Source organism: Nilaparvata lugens, chromosome 8, assembly GCF_014356525.2.
Source record: "Nilaparvata lugens isolate BPH chromosome 8, ASM1435652v1, whole genome shotgun sequence".
Classification (NCBI taxonomy): Eukaryota; Metazoa; Arthropoda; class Insecta; order Hemiptera; family Delphacidae; genus Nilaparvata; species Nilaparvata lugens.
In genome coordinates, this window is record NC_052511.1 from 4,602,240 (window position 1) to 4,620,266 (window position 18,027).

Sequence of the window (18,027 nt, forward strand, 5' to 3'; positions counted from 1 at the left end):
ATGGAACACTAGAATATTGTATAATAATATAAAGAATTCATTGGAAGATTACATACATGTTTCAACAGCTATGGTGTCATTTTATGACACCTTCATGAAGAAATAATAGCATGTCATGATGACACCATCACGAAGATGATGTTTCAACACCATGATGATGACAACACGTGTTGAAACATTTATGTAACTTTCCAATAAATTTGTGATTTAGCTAGAAAATATTCTAGTGTTCTATTATCTGGAAAGTGAAAAACGAAAAGAACTTATAATTTTTGTATTGAGCTTCTTTCAATACCGGTTGACACGAGGTCACAATTATTTCTCCTCACTCAAGTAAGAAGTGGATTCTCATTGGATTTTCTCGATATCCAACAAACTCATTATCCTGTTTGTATTTGAAACCATGGAATAAGGAAAAACTAATTCTCAATTTTACATGGAATAGTATCAATAATATTATTTTCCATTCTCAACTCTCTAGTAAGTAAATATTTTCGAAATGGAATAGTGAATAATTTACAAAGGAAGCCAATATACCCTCGATCTCAAGTGAAAAGAAATCGTAATCCCGTTTGTGCCTGAAGCCATCGAATAGAAAAGAACAATCCCTAATTATACATGAAATAGTATCAAAAACTCTTAGTTATCAAAGTTTCTATTCATACTTCTTATATTCTCTATTCTTATATACTCTATTTTCCATTCCTCTCTTCAAAATAAATATTTCGAAATGGGATAGCGAATCATTCACGAAGGGAGTCAATATTCATTAAATTTCAAGTAATAATAACAACTCAAAAGTCAATATTCCCTCGAATTCAAGTAAGAATAACTCAAAATATTTCCACGATTTCAAGACTAAGAAGACCTCAAAATCCTGTTTGTATCTGAAACCTTCGAATAGAAAAAACTAATTCCCGGAGTTTAATAGATGTAATCACTTGAAATTGGATGGAAACTGATTTTGAAACCAAGATTTCTTAAGAACTTCATCAGAATTGAGTGGGTGAAGCTGATGAATTTCGCAAAGAGAAAGCGCCAACAAAATGATTGAATCAAGGAACAAACGAAAGACCTTGAACTTCATCTCGATAAGCATTAATTGAAGTGCAGCCCAAAGGACGGAGAGCAGAGCTGAAAATTAATTGGAATCAAATTTTCAGTGAGAGGCGAGGAAATCATTTCACTTCACAGAAATAATTATGCCGGCTTTGCTGGAATGAAACGTCGATTTATCATAACAGAGATATCTCTATCTCTCACCAGAGGAGAATCCATTGGCCTCTGAAATTATTATACGCTCTCCTTTGAAACGATCCCAGCAAAAATTGCCAGTTATGATCATTATTTTCTTGAAGCTGCTAGGCTTCCGAAATTTATTTCTACCATTCAAAGCAGAGACTTCAAAAGAAACTTTTATCGACTGAGAATCATTTGCGCGTTCAGATTTCTCCTTCAAATACAGTTTCTTTTTGGTTCCAGCCTGGTTTCTTAACCTTATTCTTTTTTGAAACTTTTATTTGTAAAAATTTGGGAGAAGACAGTTTTGGGCTATGCCTGTTGTCTTCTCCCAATCATATTATAATTATGATCTGTAATTGCCAATGAAATAAATATAGACAGGAATAATTGGACAATAATAATTACCATACAGGAAACTGTTCAAAGTGATAAGCATTATAAGAATTTACAGGTGTATTGAAGGTTACGAACCTCTAAAAAGAGGTCCACGTTATTATGCAGTATTTGATTAACATTGGTGGTGCTATCCTTGTCTAACATTCGATAAAGCAGATAGCGCTATCCTCTTCTGGCTCCACAACATTGCCAGATAGTTTTTCAACAATGGGGAAATAAACGTAGAAAAATATATACTTTGAAAAACATTGTAGTTGAATGTAAATTTCTTGCTACATCGTTTCCATGATGCTCGCTCCAGATTGCACTTTCCAAATGACTTCTTCCGAATGAAATTGATACATTTTTGGTACAAAAACATAATATAATGTGTATTAATGAAGTAAATAGTTGCAAAAGTTCAAGTGCAAAAGATATTCTTAAGGTGCGTACAGATTTACGCGCCGCGAACATGAGCAATTCACTTTTAATCAGCTGATGCCAAGCTTTTTATATCTGTATCTTACCGTTTCTGTAAAAATACAGATATAGTTAGCTGATTAAAAGTGAATTGCTCATGTTCGCGGCGCGTATATCTGTACGCACCTTAACAAATTCGTGCTGCATTCCAGCGAAAGTAAATCGTCATAGAGACATCTCACAATAACTTATTCACTTTCATAGTGAGTATACAGTCTTGATATTGAAATTGTTTGAAGAAAAACTGGTAGAAATCATAAATTGAATAATTCTATCGCAAACATTGTATTCGCTCAGAAATCATAAACTCAATAACTCTATCACAAACTCCATTGGCTCTGAAATCATAAATTGAATACCACGAACTATGAACTCAGTCCTAGCAATGGAACAGAAACTGGGAAACCTAAGAATTCAGAATGAATGAGCTCTTGTGTTACGATAAAATGAATTTCAATGTCTACTCGATACAGAACGGTGGTCGGCCATCTTGTTTGTGAAAAGCGTCAGCCAAGGTCGCCAGATTGCGCGCGCACACATAAATTGAAAAGCTCTGGCACTGAAAAGTGGCGAAGAAAAGCTTAAAATTCAATTCCAGTCTATTTACTTCAAAGTCCGCTTTACTTTATATCTCACCAGAGCAAACAGAATCGAACAAAGATCCTTTTCGAGGAAAAATGACGTTGAGACTCAATTAAGTGCGCCAATGAAAATGAGTTGGTGGCAACCTAACGCAGGAGGCTTATTATCTGTCGGCAGTAATTGAGAGGTGGAGAACCTCGAAATGGAACTCGCTAATCCACTTGCTCCGACTCAATGAGGCATTAGAATGGACCAAAGCGCCACTAATGGACAGCACAGTGCTAACAGTGAAGGCGCATTTCCAGAATTTGGAATCTCTTTTATTTGCTCTCGGGTCTCTTTTCAAATAAGGTAGAGGATTGAAACCTGAAGGAGAAGGAGAAACATACAGAGAATAGGAGAAGGAGAAGTAAATAGAGAGTGGAACAAATATACAGAAAGAGGGAAAAGGAGAAGTAGAGAGGTAGGAGAGGTAGGAGAAGTAGGAGAGGTAGGAGTGGTAGGAGTGGTAGGAGAAGTAGGAGAGTTAGGAGTGGTAGGAGAGGTGGGAGAGGTGGGAGAAGTATGAGAGAGTGTTCAGAAGGGCAAATAATGCCGCATGGGTACACAATACATTTCATATTCGCTGGAAGTAAAGCTTACTGAAAACGGTGACTTGAATTAAGGTTGAATTAAGAAGACTCTCTGATAAGATTGAATTATATTGTTGACAAATGAGGAGGCACATAAGTATTCAAGTGAGTATTGTCCATACTCACCAACGGTATGTATGAGTATGAACAATACAAATCCATTATCAAACTGTATATGTACTAGTAGTTCTGTGAACAGTAGTCCACGCGCTCAGTAAGTTACATTTACCTGTTGTTATGTTTTCTCAAAAATTAATGAATAATTTATCAATTAAAAATGTCTAGAAAAAATCCTAAATAAACTTTCTGTCCTATCGTACCGTGACGTGTTGTCCCGGAATGTGAGTGTGAGCGCTGTTATCAGGTCTGGCTGCAACTGTCTACAACGTTGATGGAAAGATACATTTTCAAGATGTTCGATGTTTTATGTTTATATTTATGTTCCGCATTTACGGCGAAACACGGTAATAGATTTTCATGAAGTTTGACAGGTATGTTCCTTTTTTTAATTGCGCGTCGACGTATATACAAGGTTTTTGGAAATTTCGCATTTCAATATTATAAATGGAAAAGGAGCCTCCTTCATACGACAATATTAGAGTAGAAATCAGACTAGAATTATTATTATCCATCATAAAGCAGCTGTCGATTATAATGACGCATGCAATTCAATATCTCAATGTAACTTAGTGAAAAACAGCTGTTGTGTGGACTATTGAGCAGAGAGGCATGCAATTGATAACTTGAAGTAGCATAGTATTTTCTCCTGAATTTTCTTTGAAGTAGCATAGTATTCTTTCCCGAATTTTCTCTGCTTTCAACTCGGTAAGCTTTTGATGATAGTAGCATAGCTGTTCATATCGAATTATTAGCATTGTCGATACAACAAGTCAAACAGCCATTAGTCGTTTATACACCGATATCTCGCCGTTACGACAGGACAGGAAAGAATTTACTCTGATGGACAGTATTAGAGGAGACTGTGGTTTATAACTGCGCGAGGTCTACTGTTCACAGAACCATATTAGTATTGGGGCCTTGGATTGAGCATTCTTCAAAACAGTTTATTATCGTTCATTGATGATGATAATCTGGGCCTTACTTTGAATCCCATACAGTATACCTAATCTACAGAGCTCAAGAATTTGATTAAAACAAAACTACAATTATTCAAATAAAACAAACTCGTACAATTTAAAAATTCCGTTCAAATGAAACCTCAATTTGTCAACCTTGACAAGCAACAAACAAATTAGAACAGTTCCGATCCAGCAACAGTGGCTGTGACACTGTCTTGTATTGATGACCAACAATGGGGCGGGATGCAGGGTGGCAGAGGGGGGTGGCATGGAGGTTCAGGGGGGAGGTTTACGGGGGCGTAGAAGCGATCAGACTATGGAAATGAAATTGACTCGCGCCGCAATCAGAACCACAATTGAAACCTATCGGCAATCTGTCCGAAGCAGGGTAACAATTTAGCATTGCCAGCAAAACAGACTGCCTCATCTCGTTCAATACAGCCGTAACTAGCTGTCAAGCCTACACAAAAACCCAGCCGAGAAGAATCTTGAATATTGAATTCTTGCGATATAGTGAACGGATGCCCAGAGGACGTAGATACGATCAGAGAAACTCTGATGAGAAGATCAGACTCTCAAACTCTTATGAGACATCAGATTGTCAAGCTCTGATCATAGTCCAGTCAATATAGACATAAAAAAGGGGGTTTTATAATAAGGGGCTACCGAGATACATAGATACAGAAATTACCTAGATTATATTATTATATTAAATTTATATTATAATATATTTATATTATATTTATTAAATTACCTAGAATACCTAGATCTCGAATATAGGAATTGGCCACCCTTTGTGTATTTGAATATGGGCTCAATAATAAATTTTCCATTTTTCGACCAAATTTGACTTATGATGCATGATTTTGAACCGCCTGGACGAGCCGAGAAGAATGAAGTGTAGTGCGATAAAATCTGAGCATTGTGTCAGAAGTTGTGGTGAAATTTTGATCCTTGAGGTGTCCTGAAGCGCGCCTCTCCACTAGGAAATACTGAAATGAATGCATCTAACGGGTGATTCTCATAGAACATAATCTCATGAACTTATGTCATTGTGCGAAATATCAATGTGAGGACTTTGTAGTTGGTGATGATGGTTGAAGCTGAAAATCAGGTGTTTTTCACAATAAAGGAGCATTGTTGTCAGGTTTACCTGGAAATCTAATGAGATAGAGCGCTCTACATGATCTCAGATTGTAGAGCAGAAATATACGCCCGGAGGGATTTTGAATTATACATCTAAATGGTGACAATCGGAAGATATTGTTGATCAAAAACTAAAATTCATCAAAATTGATTTTTTCTTCAAATTTCACTCATTTTTGAAAAATCCTAACTCAGTACTCATTGGAGATAGAGAGTTCCCAATGATCTCATTTTATTCAGAATTTTATAATATAAAAAATGGCGGGAGCAAAGTTTTCTGTCCGATCACGAGATTTGGCAGAAGTAGCTGAAAACTTTAAAATGAGCCGAAAATACAAGGTTTTTGGGCCACTCTGTATATAGCACAAGGAAATTTTGCATGAAGAAATTGGTTCTCTCATGTACCCAAATAATAAATAAAAAAATCATAACTACAATATAAATTGCATGCACCAATGTATATAGTGACTGGACTATCATAGAATGAACAATCTACAGAATAAATAATGAATAAACAATGCATAGCTATTCTCTGCTCTGATGAAAAAATAAGAGACTCAAACTCTGATGAAGACATAAGATTCTGGACAATTTTTATTTATATAATTTCACAATCAGAAAATGATTGGTAATTGGGAGAAAATCAACAAGATAAAATCAAAACTGTTGTTCAAGCGAAAGGTTTTCTACGAGAACAACGATGAAAGATAAAAAAATGGAAGGAAGAGAAAAAAATATTCATTTTATTCTTTTCTTTTTAATCTACTCTTTTTCACAATGAAGCATAAATCGGGAGAGAAAAACTAAGAATACCTTGTACTATTTTTCTCCCAAATTCAGGTAACATTAGAAGTCCGAAATGAGGTTATGTCTTCCAGATTTCCAAAAAGTTTTCAGTCCAAAAGTAATAAAAACCATTCTTTTGAATTTAGATGCTCCAAATACCAAAATAATAATAATTTATAACACTCAGTTATTTATAAAATAGAGAATATTCACTTATTAGAGAAATTTTTAAACACGAACCGAAAAACAAACTCACCCCCAGAATTATGAGACAGTATGAAAGAAATTGGAGACGAATCCTTGATTTTCAGGATAAGTCTACTTAATGAGAAAAATCATGATGAACTGATCAAAAATTGAAGTATGTGTTTGTTAACTGCAAGGCTGGAAATACTAGTGAGTAGATGTAGGATAGTTCCCCAATGGAGAAGAAACTGAATATTTCGTTTTTTCAACTAAAATATGAATTTAATTGATACCAAAATCAAGCTTCAATGCTCATGACATCGAAAAACTGACAGTAATGCGATGGTCATGGCTTTAAGTGTTCATGCTAAATCATGTAAATTGGTAAATCCATGGTCATGGATTTAGCAATTTCGCGCCTAATATTTTTTCTCCAGCCCTGACTTTAGTTAAGAGTTTTTCTCTCAAAACATACTTTAGAAAATCTATATCAGGCATATCAATATCATTTCTTGAAAACCATATCACGATGCAACTCCATAATTATTGTAAATTTTTAAGATGATTATACTGGTTTGTCCACTTCGAGAATTTTAGAGAAAAACAATTGTATCAGAGAACTGAGAGAACGGTAGAATTCAAGATATCAACGAATATGAGAGAGACTATGTTAATGTAGTCCAATCCCCTAATTCAACGAGCAGTCTCATTGGGCAATGACTTGCATGTGACATTCTCAAGCTTCAGAAATATTGACAAGCTGCTCGCTTCCTATTGGTAGTGAACTGTGGAGCAAAATGGCGACTAATCGACTCATTGACCAATCAGACAGCTCCTTCGTTTGGAGGCTTGGACTACTAGTTTCGCCAATCCTACATCAATTTCATGTAACAGAAATGAATGACTATTAGCATAATAAAATATTGTTGATCACTTCATCATAGTTTGTAGCATACTAAGAAGATTTAGAGAAAAGATATCAGGCATATACACTCTCCACTTTCGCTTGACTATGAATATAATCAAGGTATTGGTATTAGGATATAAGGATATAATAAAGGATATATAGAATATATATATATATATATATATATATATATATATTATATATATATATAAAAGGATTATAAGGATATAATCAAGATATCATTGGTATTGGAACACAATGTAAAACTATCAAGTATCCTTTATTTTGCGTTAGGCCTACAACACTACTAGTTTCAATTATTCAAGAGCCTTTTCAAGAGTGTAAATGAAACACTAGTACCCCCACTTGAAATTTTTAATCGTGTTTTGATAATCAGTAGCTTTGAAAAAAGGGTGAATATTGCTATTGAATACTATTGTTGTCAATGAAACGCTATCCTTGACTTTTAAAATACTAATAGTTCTGCGAACAGTAGACCTCGCTCATGAATACAACTTTCAATCTAATGAGAAGGGCCAGTACAGTAAGTACAGTATATTGTGAAGATTTAGCCATGTCATCTATTATTTTCTCCATTGAAAGTGCTAGAGACACTGTTTCCAGAGACACCGGACATATCAAGGAGGTACCTTATCAAATACATACCTTTTAAATGAAAAAGACTAAGAAACTGTCAAAAAACCACAGATTTATTAATACCTAGAAAGACCGGTTTCGGTCTTTATCAGAGTTTATCAGAGATTGACAATGGTGTAATTACCGAAACCGGTCTTTCTAAGTATCAATAAATCTGTGGTTTTTTTACAATTTCCTAGTCTTTTTAATTTAATGTGAATAATTACCACAATATCAACTTCTCAACTACACAAAAAGGAAAAAATCTACCTTTATACCTTTACATACAATTTTTTCTCTACAACTGAAGTATTGGACTCCAATACAATAAAGATTAAAAAAAAAATAATATATCCAATTAATTTGATGAATCAATTTAATAATACTAATAAGATGATTCAATTTAATTATTCTATCTAATCAGAATAATTTATTTTATAATGATATATTATTAGAATAGGCCTAAGATAAAATAATATTAGTATCATCTGCAAAAAAAAAGGTAGGAACGAGATTTGAACCTGGGTCCCACAGTGTGAGAAACTACGGTCTAACCGACTCGACCACCATGTGCTCGTAACAATAGATGCGAAAAAGTATGAATAAGAATTGCTGTATCTTCAAAGACACATCCTTTGTGGATGTAGGTTAGTTTGCGGCTTTTTAAATGTTACAAAAAAACCAGAGGTCTTATCAAAAATCGTTACACATACGTTTCTGCGTCTTGTTTCAAAGAATTTGCATACAAAATTTCAACCAAATCGGACAATAACTGCGGTACAAACAAACAGACAAAAGCCGATCAAGTCGAAACTAAGACCTCAGCTTCGCTTCGGTCAATGATTCCAGTTTGCTATTGATACTGTAATAATCGGGGAACCGAGCTTCTCTAATATATAAATGAGATCAAATAAAATTCACGATACGGTACATTCAATAAGTAAGAACACTTTTTCGAGGAAAATGAACCATTCTTCAATAAATTAAATTATTACTGTTAATCCTGATAAACACGAGAACGATTCTGGCCTCTCTAGCGTTAATAGAGAAGTGAGTATGGCGCTTACTTACCCAATTGTTGGGCGGATAGGGCGGAAACGGAGCGATTTCCTTGGTGGCGACATGACTGGGCAACTCAAAGCGACGTCGGCCTCTCCTCAGTCGTTGTTGTTTCTTCTTCTCTCTTATGTACAAAGCAGCTTGCATGCCTGTACTTGTCATGCCCTGCCCAAGGGCAGATCGACGCGTTCTTTACCTCCATTATTCACCAAATTACCAAAACAAAACGGTCCAACTGAGTCTGAGAGGTTGGGGGGTGAGATTATTGAAGCGTTATGGGACAGTCTTCGGGAACAGGGTGGTTTCAAACAACAACAACATTTTGCCTGGAAACATTTCACGCAAAGCAGTATTATCACACACAAACACACCACACATTTCTTCTTGAAATTATTGTCTGCATAATTGAATCGACGCAAAATTCTATACACGGTCCCTCCCATGACGTCACAACAATAATTGACATCACACACCCCACTCCTACGTCATCGCGAGGGTTTGAACACAGTCTCAAAATTTCTAAATAGTTACCACTACATCCTAAATCCCCAGTCGTTCTGCAAAAATATAACTAGAGTACCGTTTCTCCCAATACTAGTTACTCTACTATTCATCAAATAATTTACAACATATATAATTCGTTTTAAAATAGTTCAGTATATAGGCTATCCTGTTCTGTATGATATGTGAAGATCGTCGTTATTATGTTTGTATATATATATTTTTTATACATAGTACATCAAAGTTTACCATCAAATTTATGTATATATAGTATTGTATTAACGTCTGGCTCACTATATGCTGCACCAAACACTTAAAAGCAAGATGTTTGATTTACATGGGTTCCTTTATAGATTTATATAGCTTTTTTCACAGAAATATTTATATATTGGGGAGCAAGCCACAGTATTTTATCCCTAAATATAGTGTAAATAATACAAAATAGGCCGTTTCAATGTTGGTTAACATGAGCCGCATATACCGCGTAACTTTGGGTTTCTCCAATATCTTGTAAGCTTTCCCTTATTTATGACTTGATGATATCTGCTCTATCGAATAAAATCTCTATATTGGTCCAATCTGTTACATATACAGCGGCACAAGAGGCGATTCTAATACCAGTTATTTAACTATTTACTTGTATCTGCTACTATTCTGTCGGGATATTGTTACTTGTATTTGGTCACTATATGCAATAGATGGAGAGATTGTGTCATGAGGATGAATTGCTTGAAATATAATCTACAATCCTCTAAGTTCTTCTACATTTTGGCGTTATTCTGGTTTCCAAAAGATTGATCCTCCAGATTTTTTGTTATTACTGTATTTTTTGAATGCCTATCATTGTTTTGAATGGTATAGTCTTTCTCTATAACCTCTTCTACTACTGTATTAAAATTCATTTCCGTAGATTATCTCCTCTAGTTTGGACCATTCATGTTGCTTTTCCCTGTTGGAAAATCACCCTTCGTAGTTGTTCCACATTATAAGTGTCTAGAAAGTCTATAAAATCTATTTTCTACTTCTAGGTTCTGAACTTTTTGCAGTAGAAAAGCGGTTGGGAGAAAGCACTTGTAAGCGTGTTGGGACAGTCTTTTCACAATAATTATTAAGCATAAATATTCTAGTCCACATTTCTTATTTAGCGGAAAACACATCAAGCCACGTATGCAACACTTTATTGTCAATTTTATCCATTGAATACACCGTTACGAAGCACCTTGAAAAATAAATATAGTTTAGAAAATGGTCAACACTTCTACTGCCTTACCTTACAACTAAATTCACCAATGAATTTGAATTGGTTTGATAAAACAAAACAGTGGAAATTACAGACGATCTGTAGAATTATGATCAACAGAAATATTAATGTACCTGTAAAAATTTCCAACAATACATTCCCCCCGAACAAAAACATATTATTCTATCCCCGATAACTTCATTTATTTTCAGATCAATATCGTTGATAATTAGTTAATAGATATTCAGTATCGATTAGCTATTATTCTCAATCGATAACATTATATCTTTAAAATGAATGTACTGTTGAATCAAAACATGTCCTGTTGGAAAATGAATGTCAGAATGAATCATTCATTCATTTATTTATTCATAGATCAATTGGGTTGGAATAGACCCAAGATTCAACGTCAAAAGATTCATCATAAAACATTACTGAGATTTTGAAATATGTGGAAAGTTTAAAAAAATCATCAACAATAATAATTAGTTCTCAAAGATGATCAAGATTAACTGTTGAAAAAACACAGATCACTGTGTTAGATTACGGGCAGAATATTGTTGGAGTATTGATTCTTAAGTTGTAGACAGGATCGAAGGAATAATAATTTTTAAAAAACTCTAAAACCACTGAGTGAATGAGCGATACAAACTATATGATAATGAATGATGCTTCACTGATGGTAGGTGTATAAACGAGATTTAAATTAGCCTTTTGATGAAATATGTCAAAAAAGACTTCCGACATACATATTTCATTCATGATCCAGTCTTCTAATACACATCTTGTTTCGTGATGAACAAAATTACGTATGACATTTTCTACTATTATCGAGATCTATATTCTCATTTAATGAAAGTGACTTGATATCGTTCAAATTCTCTGAAACAATTTGAGGTCGGTTGTTACACCATTGTCAATCTCTAGTTGGACTGAAGGCTTGAACATTGAGAAGTAGAATACATAGAAAGTGAAAATTTTCACTTGAAAATGGCATCAATGTCCGAAACATGTTGTGATTAAATATTTCAAAAAGGGTACTAAGATTTTTATTTTTACTTCTATTTCTATAAAAGTAGCCCTATACAGGAAAGATATAAGTAGAATACATAGTATGGGAGAAGCTCTACGATTTGCAATAAGCTGTCGACCAATGTAGGCTGAGCTTCACTGCCATTGGTCGAGACTAGACACGCCCTAGAAACAAGTTACCAATCGTAGGGTTTCTCCTGAACTATATAATCTGCTGCTCTATGTTCAAGCTCACTGGTTTACAGTTTACTAGATATTGATAATATTGTGTAACAACTAATTCCAAATTACAGTTGTGTTGTGAGTGATGTTGTGGTACTTTTCCATAATGAAAACACAAATTTGAAATTGTCAACCACTTTTTATGACAACCAAGTGGTTGACAATTTCAAATTTGTGTTTTCATAATTCCGAATTGTTTCAATAAATTACCGGTAGAGGTTTTGCCAATATCAAGTCGCTATAATTAAACGAGATTATGAATCAGGATTATAGTAGACAGTTACATACGTTAATTTTGTTTATTAGAGTCTATGTGATAGACACGTCCACCACAACACCTTCACAAGAGCATAGAACCGTAATCTTATTCATATTCAGAGTATTTAATGAAGATAACTTCATAGTGTTAATATAAAGATAACTTGATATTCTTAATCCGATTTGTTATTTATCATTGTTTGTATTCATATTATTGTGAATCATCATTACAATATAGAAAGAATTCTCTCATCTTCTACAAACTAGAAATAATGAAGAAGATCACATCTTTAATAATAATGAAGGCATTTTCTCATGGCGATTCCAAGGTCTGTTTGCCAAAACAAAGGATAAACCATTGAAGTCAACAGAGCGGATGGGTATTCTGAGTCCTAAGGGAAAACAAATAGAGCGTGAAATATCTAGATAGGAAGTAGAAAGAGAGAGAGGACGCAGAAAGTTTGGAGACAGAGAAAACCATACCAAATAAAGGAAGCCTAGGAGGTGACATCAGGCTTCTAAAGATTTCCCAAAAGGAAACTAACAGGTCTTGGAGCTTGGCCAGGAGGACACAAAATGGCGTATGATCTAAAAGAGGAGACATTCTCTAAGGGATAATATTTTCCTAGTTCATAATTTCATTGCTAACGGGATCAGCTAGCCAAGTTTGAGAAATTTCTATTTGTTCTCATATTATTAGAGCCAACCATCTCAATACGCTGGTAACTAGAACAAACGAAAATTAAGATCCTTCTCAATCTCTGGCTTCTTTATTCATTTAGGGTTCCGATTCAATTCACTCAAACACTCAAAATAATTGCGATATCTGAAATTCATTATTTGAAAATAAGAATAATTTTCATGAACGAGCTTATTTCCCGATAGATTATCCAGTAATCGTGTCCTTGTTCAAGGCAACGAAACGATTAGGTAGGCCGTCCACTAGAACCGTTTTCGTCCGAACTAGCATCGGCCGAAAACTACCGAACGATCCCCCAACAAAGAAAGGAATAGATGTTCGTCCATTGCAACAATACGGCCGTCTCCGGCCGTTCAATTTTTCGATCCGGATTGAATGGGATTTTCCGGCTCTATCCGGCCGAACTAACTAGTCGAGCTGAGACAACGAAGTGTTTCTAACCTAAAATTGTTTCACAGTCTTGTATGTTGAAGTTGTTCTGTTTTATAAAGTTGTAACTATGGACAATGAAAAGTTGATAAGTTTGGTTCAATAGCATTTTTCATTGTGGGATATGAGAGAAAATATATCATCGTCGTGATGTCCAAAGGAATCTGTGGACAAAGATTGCTGAACCAATAGGATCTGAAGGTAATATTATTGTAATGAATAACTAATTCAGTAGTTATTTGTTTATTCAATTTTCAAAATCTCAATATAATCATTGTTTATGAAAAATTTTCTTGGCTATGATAGTAGTAATTCAATAATTGGCAACCAGCCAATTACTGAACTAGACTGACGTAAACAGTTCCAATGGACCTTTCGGCCGAATTAACGGCCGGCAGATTCGTCCGATCCAACGGCCGAACGGATCAATTGAATATGGTTCCAGTGGACGGCTACCCTTAAACGGTTTCAATAAACTTTGAAATGAGCTTCAGTTACTACGATTTACGATTCGTAAAAGACAAAAGTCACATGAGTGAGCTTTGTAATTAGTGAGATTTGGGACCTATTCTGTGAGGCTTAAAAATTAATGTATACAGGAATATCCTACAAACTGAATTCAAGCATAGTACCATGAAATAAACAGTCTAGATTCATAGATTGTTTATTCTATGATAGTACTAGCATAGACTAGGTTAGATCTATGGTAATAATAATATTCGTATGGCTTTTATTGGTGGGGAATTCCTGACGCTAGTTCCACCTCGCCTGAATATATCATTTGAGCCGTCAATGGGCCTTACGACTGTTATACTTCAGCTGGGACCGACAATTTAACGTGTACATCCGATAACATCTGTTAAGATCTGTGGTACTAGCTATACATTCATAATAGTGAAATCACAGTGTGAGCTATGAGCAGGTTCAGATACAGTGTTAAAGTTATTAGAATGAACTAATCTGTGTAATAGAAAACCTCTATTAAAGGAGAATGAATAAAGATTATGAAAAATTATTACAAGGGTTACATTTTATGAAAAACCATTTAACAGCGTCTAAAGAGAAGCTCTTCCCTACTTTGAAAACGTTTCCAATTATCTCAAATTCATTGAATTCCATGAGAATAACAACATTACAAATTCAGTATTTGGCGCATAATCACTCATCACAACACTGTAATTGGAATAAAATACTCCATGAAAATAACAATATTCAAATTTCAATTATCTGACGCCTAATCATTCTCCACAACACTGTAATCAATTGGTAGAAAATACAACATCTAGTGCTATGAAATTATAATTTTCACCTCTAATCCTTCCATCCAATCACTCTTCATTCAAAACAAGTTTCAAAACACCTTTCAACTATTCAGAAAAGAGGTAGGCGATTAATAAAACGGGATAACGATCCCTTATTGAGAAGAAAAAGAAGAAGTAGAAGAGGGATACGAAGGAGAAGAAGAAGAAGAAGAACAAGAAGGAGAAGATGAACGAGAAAAAGAAGATGATGATGATGATGATTTGGAAGAAGACAGGACAAGAAGAAGAAAAAAGAAAATGACAGTATAAGAGGAACGAGAAGAAGATGGGAGAAGGAGAGGAATGAGAAGGCAGGCGAAGAAGAAGAAGAAGAAAAAAAGAAAATGACAGTATAAGAGGAACGAGAAGAAGAAGAAGAAAAAAGAAAATGACAGTATAAGAGGAACGAGAAGAAGAAGAAGAAAAAAGAAAATGACAGTATAAGAGGAACGAGAAGAAGATGGGAGAAGGAGAGGAAGGAGAAGGCAGGAGAAGAAGAGAAAAAAAAAAGAAGAAGATGATGATGATGATAAGGAAGAAGACAGGACAAGAAAAAGAAAAAAGAAAATGACAGTATAAGAGGAACGAGAAGAAGAAGAAAAAAGAAAATGACAGTATAAGAGGAACGAGAAGAAGATGGGAGAAGGAGAAGGTAGGAGAAGAAGAAGAAGAAGAAGAAGAAGAAGAAGAAGAAGAAGAAGAAGAAGAAGAAGAAGAAGAAAAAGAAGAAGAAAAAGAAAGAAAGAGACAGTATAAGAGGAACAAGAAGAAGAAGATGGGGGGAGAGGAATGAGTAGGCAGGAGAAGAAGAAGAAGAAAAAAGAAAATGACAGTATAAGAGGAACGAGAAAGAGATGGGAGAATGAGAGGAAGGAGAAGGTAGGAGGAGAAGAAGAAGAAGTAGAAGAAGAAAGAGAAAGAGAAAAAGAAAAAGAAGAATAATAATAAGAAGAAGAACGAGAGAAAGAAGAAGAAAAAAGATGACAGGAGGAGAAGAAAAATAAGGAGTAGGAAAACAAAAGGAAAAAGACAGAAGATCTTACAGAATCAAGTGACATAGTTTATAATCATCAAATAATGATGATGAGGGTGGCAAAAGACGCCAGCTTTTGCACCTCTCACTACTTTCTGCATGGGACATAACAACACTCGTTGCAGACTGTTTGTGGAGCTAGTGAATAATAATCAATCACATCGCTCGACGTGAAGCCGCTATTGACCGATCAAAAACAGATCAACAGGTACCTTCCTATCCTCCAACCCTTCTGACAAGCTAGGGGTTGGAGTGAGTGAATGAATTGAGAAAAGAAGGGAAGGGAAGTTGAGAGTCTGCTCTCCAGTCTTTCAAAAATCATTTATCAACTCTGGCAAAATACTACAGCATCAACATCCACAAACAAAACCGATCTATCTCAGATGGTAGACATCTATAGTGATTTCCATGTTACAATGGCAGTATCTGATTATCATTGATGTTGCTATCCTTGTCTATCATTTGACAAAGCAGATAGCACTATCCTTTGCTTCCTCCGCAACGTTGCCAGAACCGTTTTTAAAGATGTAGAAATATGATAATCACAAAAAAATATTCAATCTCAATTAAAGTTTGTGAACATTTGTTATGATATCATTTTTCATTTTATTTTATTATTTATTATTATTCAAATGACAAATTACACTGATGTTATTCTACCATTAAAAGCTGTATTTTCTTGATGAATGAAAATAATATGACCGATTATTTGAGTGGCCGTAGTCGAGTGGATCAGATACTGGATTTATGATTCAGAGGCCCGGGTTCAAATCCCGGCCCGGGCAAGATATTTATCTCTGGCCACTCCCGTGTTCCGGACGGACACGTCAACCGCCGGTCCCTGCTGCCTAAAAAGCAGTCGTTAGGTCATGTCAGAGGCCCTGAAATTGATCAGTTGCGACCTGAAAACTCTAACATCAGACCTGAGCCAGCCAGGTCACTCGATATTATTTGACAAAGCAGATAGCACTATCCTTTGCTAACTCCGCAACGTTGCCAGAACCGTTTTTAAAGATGTAGAAATATGATAATCCCAAAAAAAATATTCAATCTCAATTAAAGTTTGTGAACATTTGTTATGATATCATATTTTATTTTATTATTTATTATTATTCAAGTGACAAATTACATTGATGTTATTTTACCATTAAAAGCTGTATTTTCTTGATGAATGAAAATAATATGACCGATTATTTGAGTGGCCGTAGTCGAGTGGATCAGATACTGGCTTTATGATTCAGAGGCCCGGGTTCAAATCCCGGCCCGGGCAAGATATTTATCTCTGGCCACTCCCGTGTTCCGGATGGACACGTTAATCCGTCGGTCCCGGCTGCCTAAAAAGCAGTCGTTAGGTCATGTCAGAGGCCCTGAAATTGATCAGTTGCGACCTGAAAACTCTAACACCAGATCTGAGCCAGCCAGGTCACACGATATTATTATTATTATTATTATTATTATTATTATTATTTGACAAAGCAGATACCTTTGCTAACTCCGCAACATTGTCAAAACAGTTTTTAACGATGTAGAAATATAATAATCCAAAAAATAATATTCAATTTCAATTAAAGTTTGTGCAAATTTGTTATCCAATCATTATTCATTTTATTTTATTATATATTATTCAAGTAAGAAATTACACTGATGTTATTTTACCATTGAAAGCTGTATTTTCTGGATGAATGAAAATAATAATATGACCGATTATTTGAAACAAGAATGAACAGTTAATCAGGTATTACATCAGATATATCAGTTATTCATTATGGAAATTACTGAGATATTGCAATTATTCAAATGCTAATGAATTAATTATCATTATTAAACGAAAATCCAAATTAAATGCTGGAATTAACCCCGAAGACTCCTGCTACTGCAAATATTGACAACAGGGTAAACAGCCAGATGGAAATTCGATGAACGCTAATATTCAAAAATTATTTGTCAGCCCGGGAAATAATTTTTGAATAGTAGCGCTCATCGAATTTCCATCTGGCTGTTCACCCTGTTGTCAATATTTGCAGTAGCAGAAGTCTTCGGGGTGAATTACAGCATTTAATTTGGATTTTCGTTTAATAATAATAGTTATTCATTACATCAGATATACCCCTGTATCATCTATCCTCTATAGAAGGCAGTAGCAACGCAGAGAATCGACAGCCTGTTCTCCTATCTTTTTCCACTGCCATTATAACGTGGAC

General features: G+C 34.9%; 1 protein-coding gene across 3 annotated transcripts in view; it reads right to left on the reverse strand.

Annotated features, from left to right (window-relative positions):
• LOC111064328 overlaps nucleotides 1-18,027 on the reverse strand; it is a 272,951-nt gene that overhangs the window by 51,229 nt on the left and 203,695 nt on the right. The window contains exon 2 of one of the 3 annotated variants that reach the window (XM_039433772.1): nucleotides 9,123-10,830. The exons of 1 other annotated variant lie outside the window; for it this stretch is intronic. In XM_039433772.1, the coding sequence (XP_039289706.1) occupies nucleotides 9,123-9,272 (150 nt within the window). In that variant the 5' untranslated portion in view covers nucleotides 9,273-10,830. Of the gene's footprint in view, nucleotides 1-9,122; nucleotides 10,837-18,027 lie in introns of those variants that run through there. One more of the 3 variants, XM_039433773.1, reaches the window with a different exon arrangement.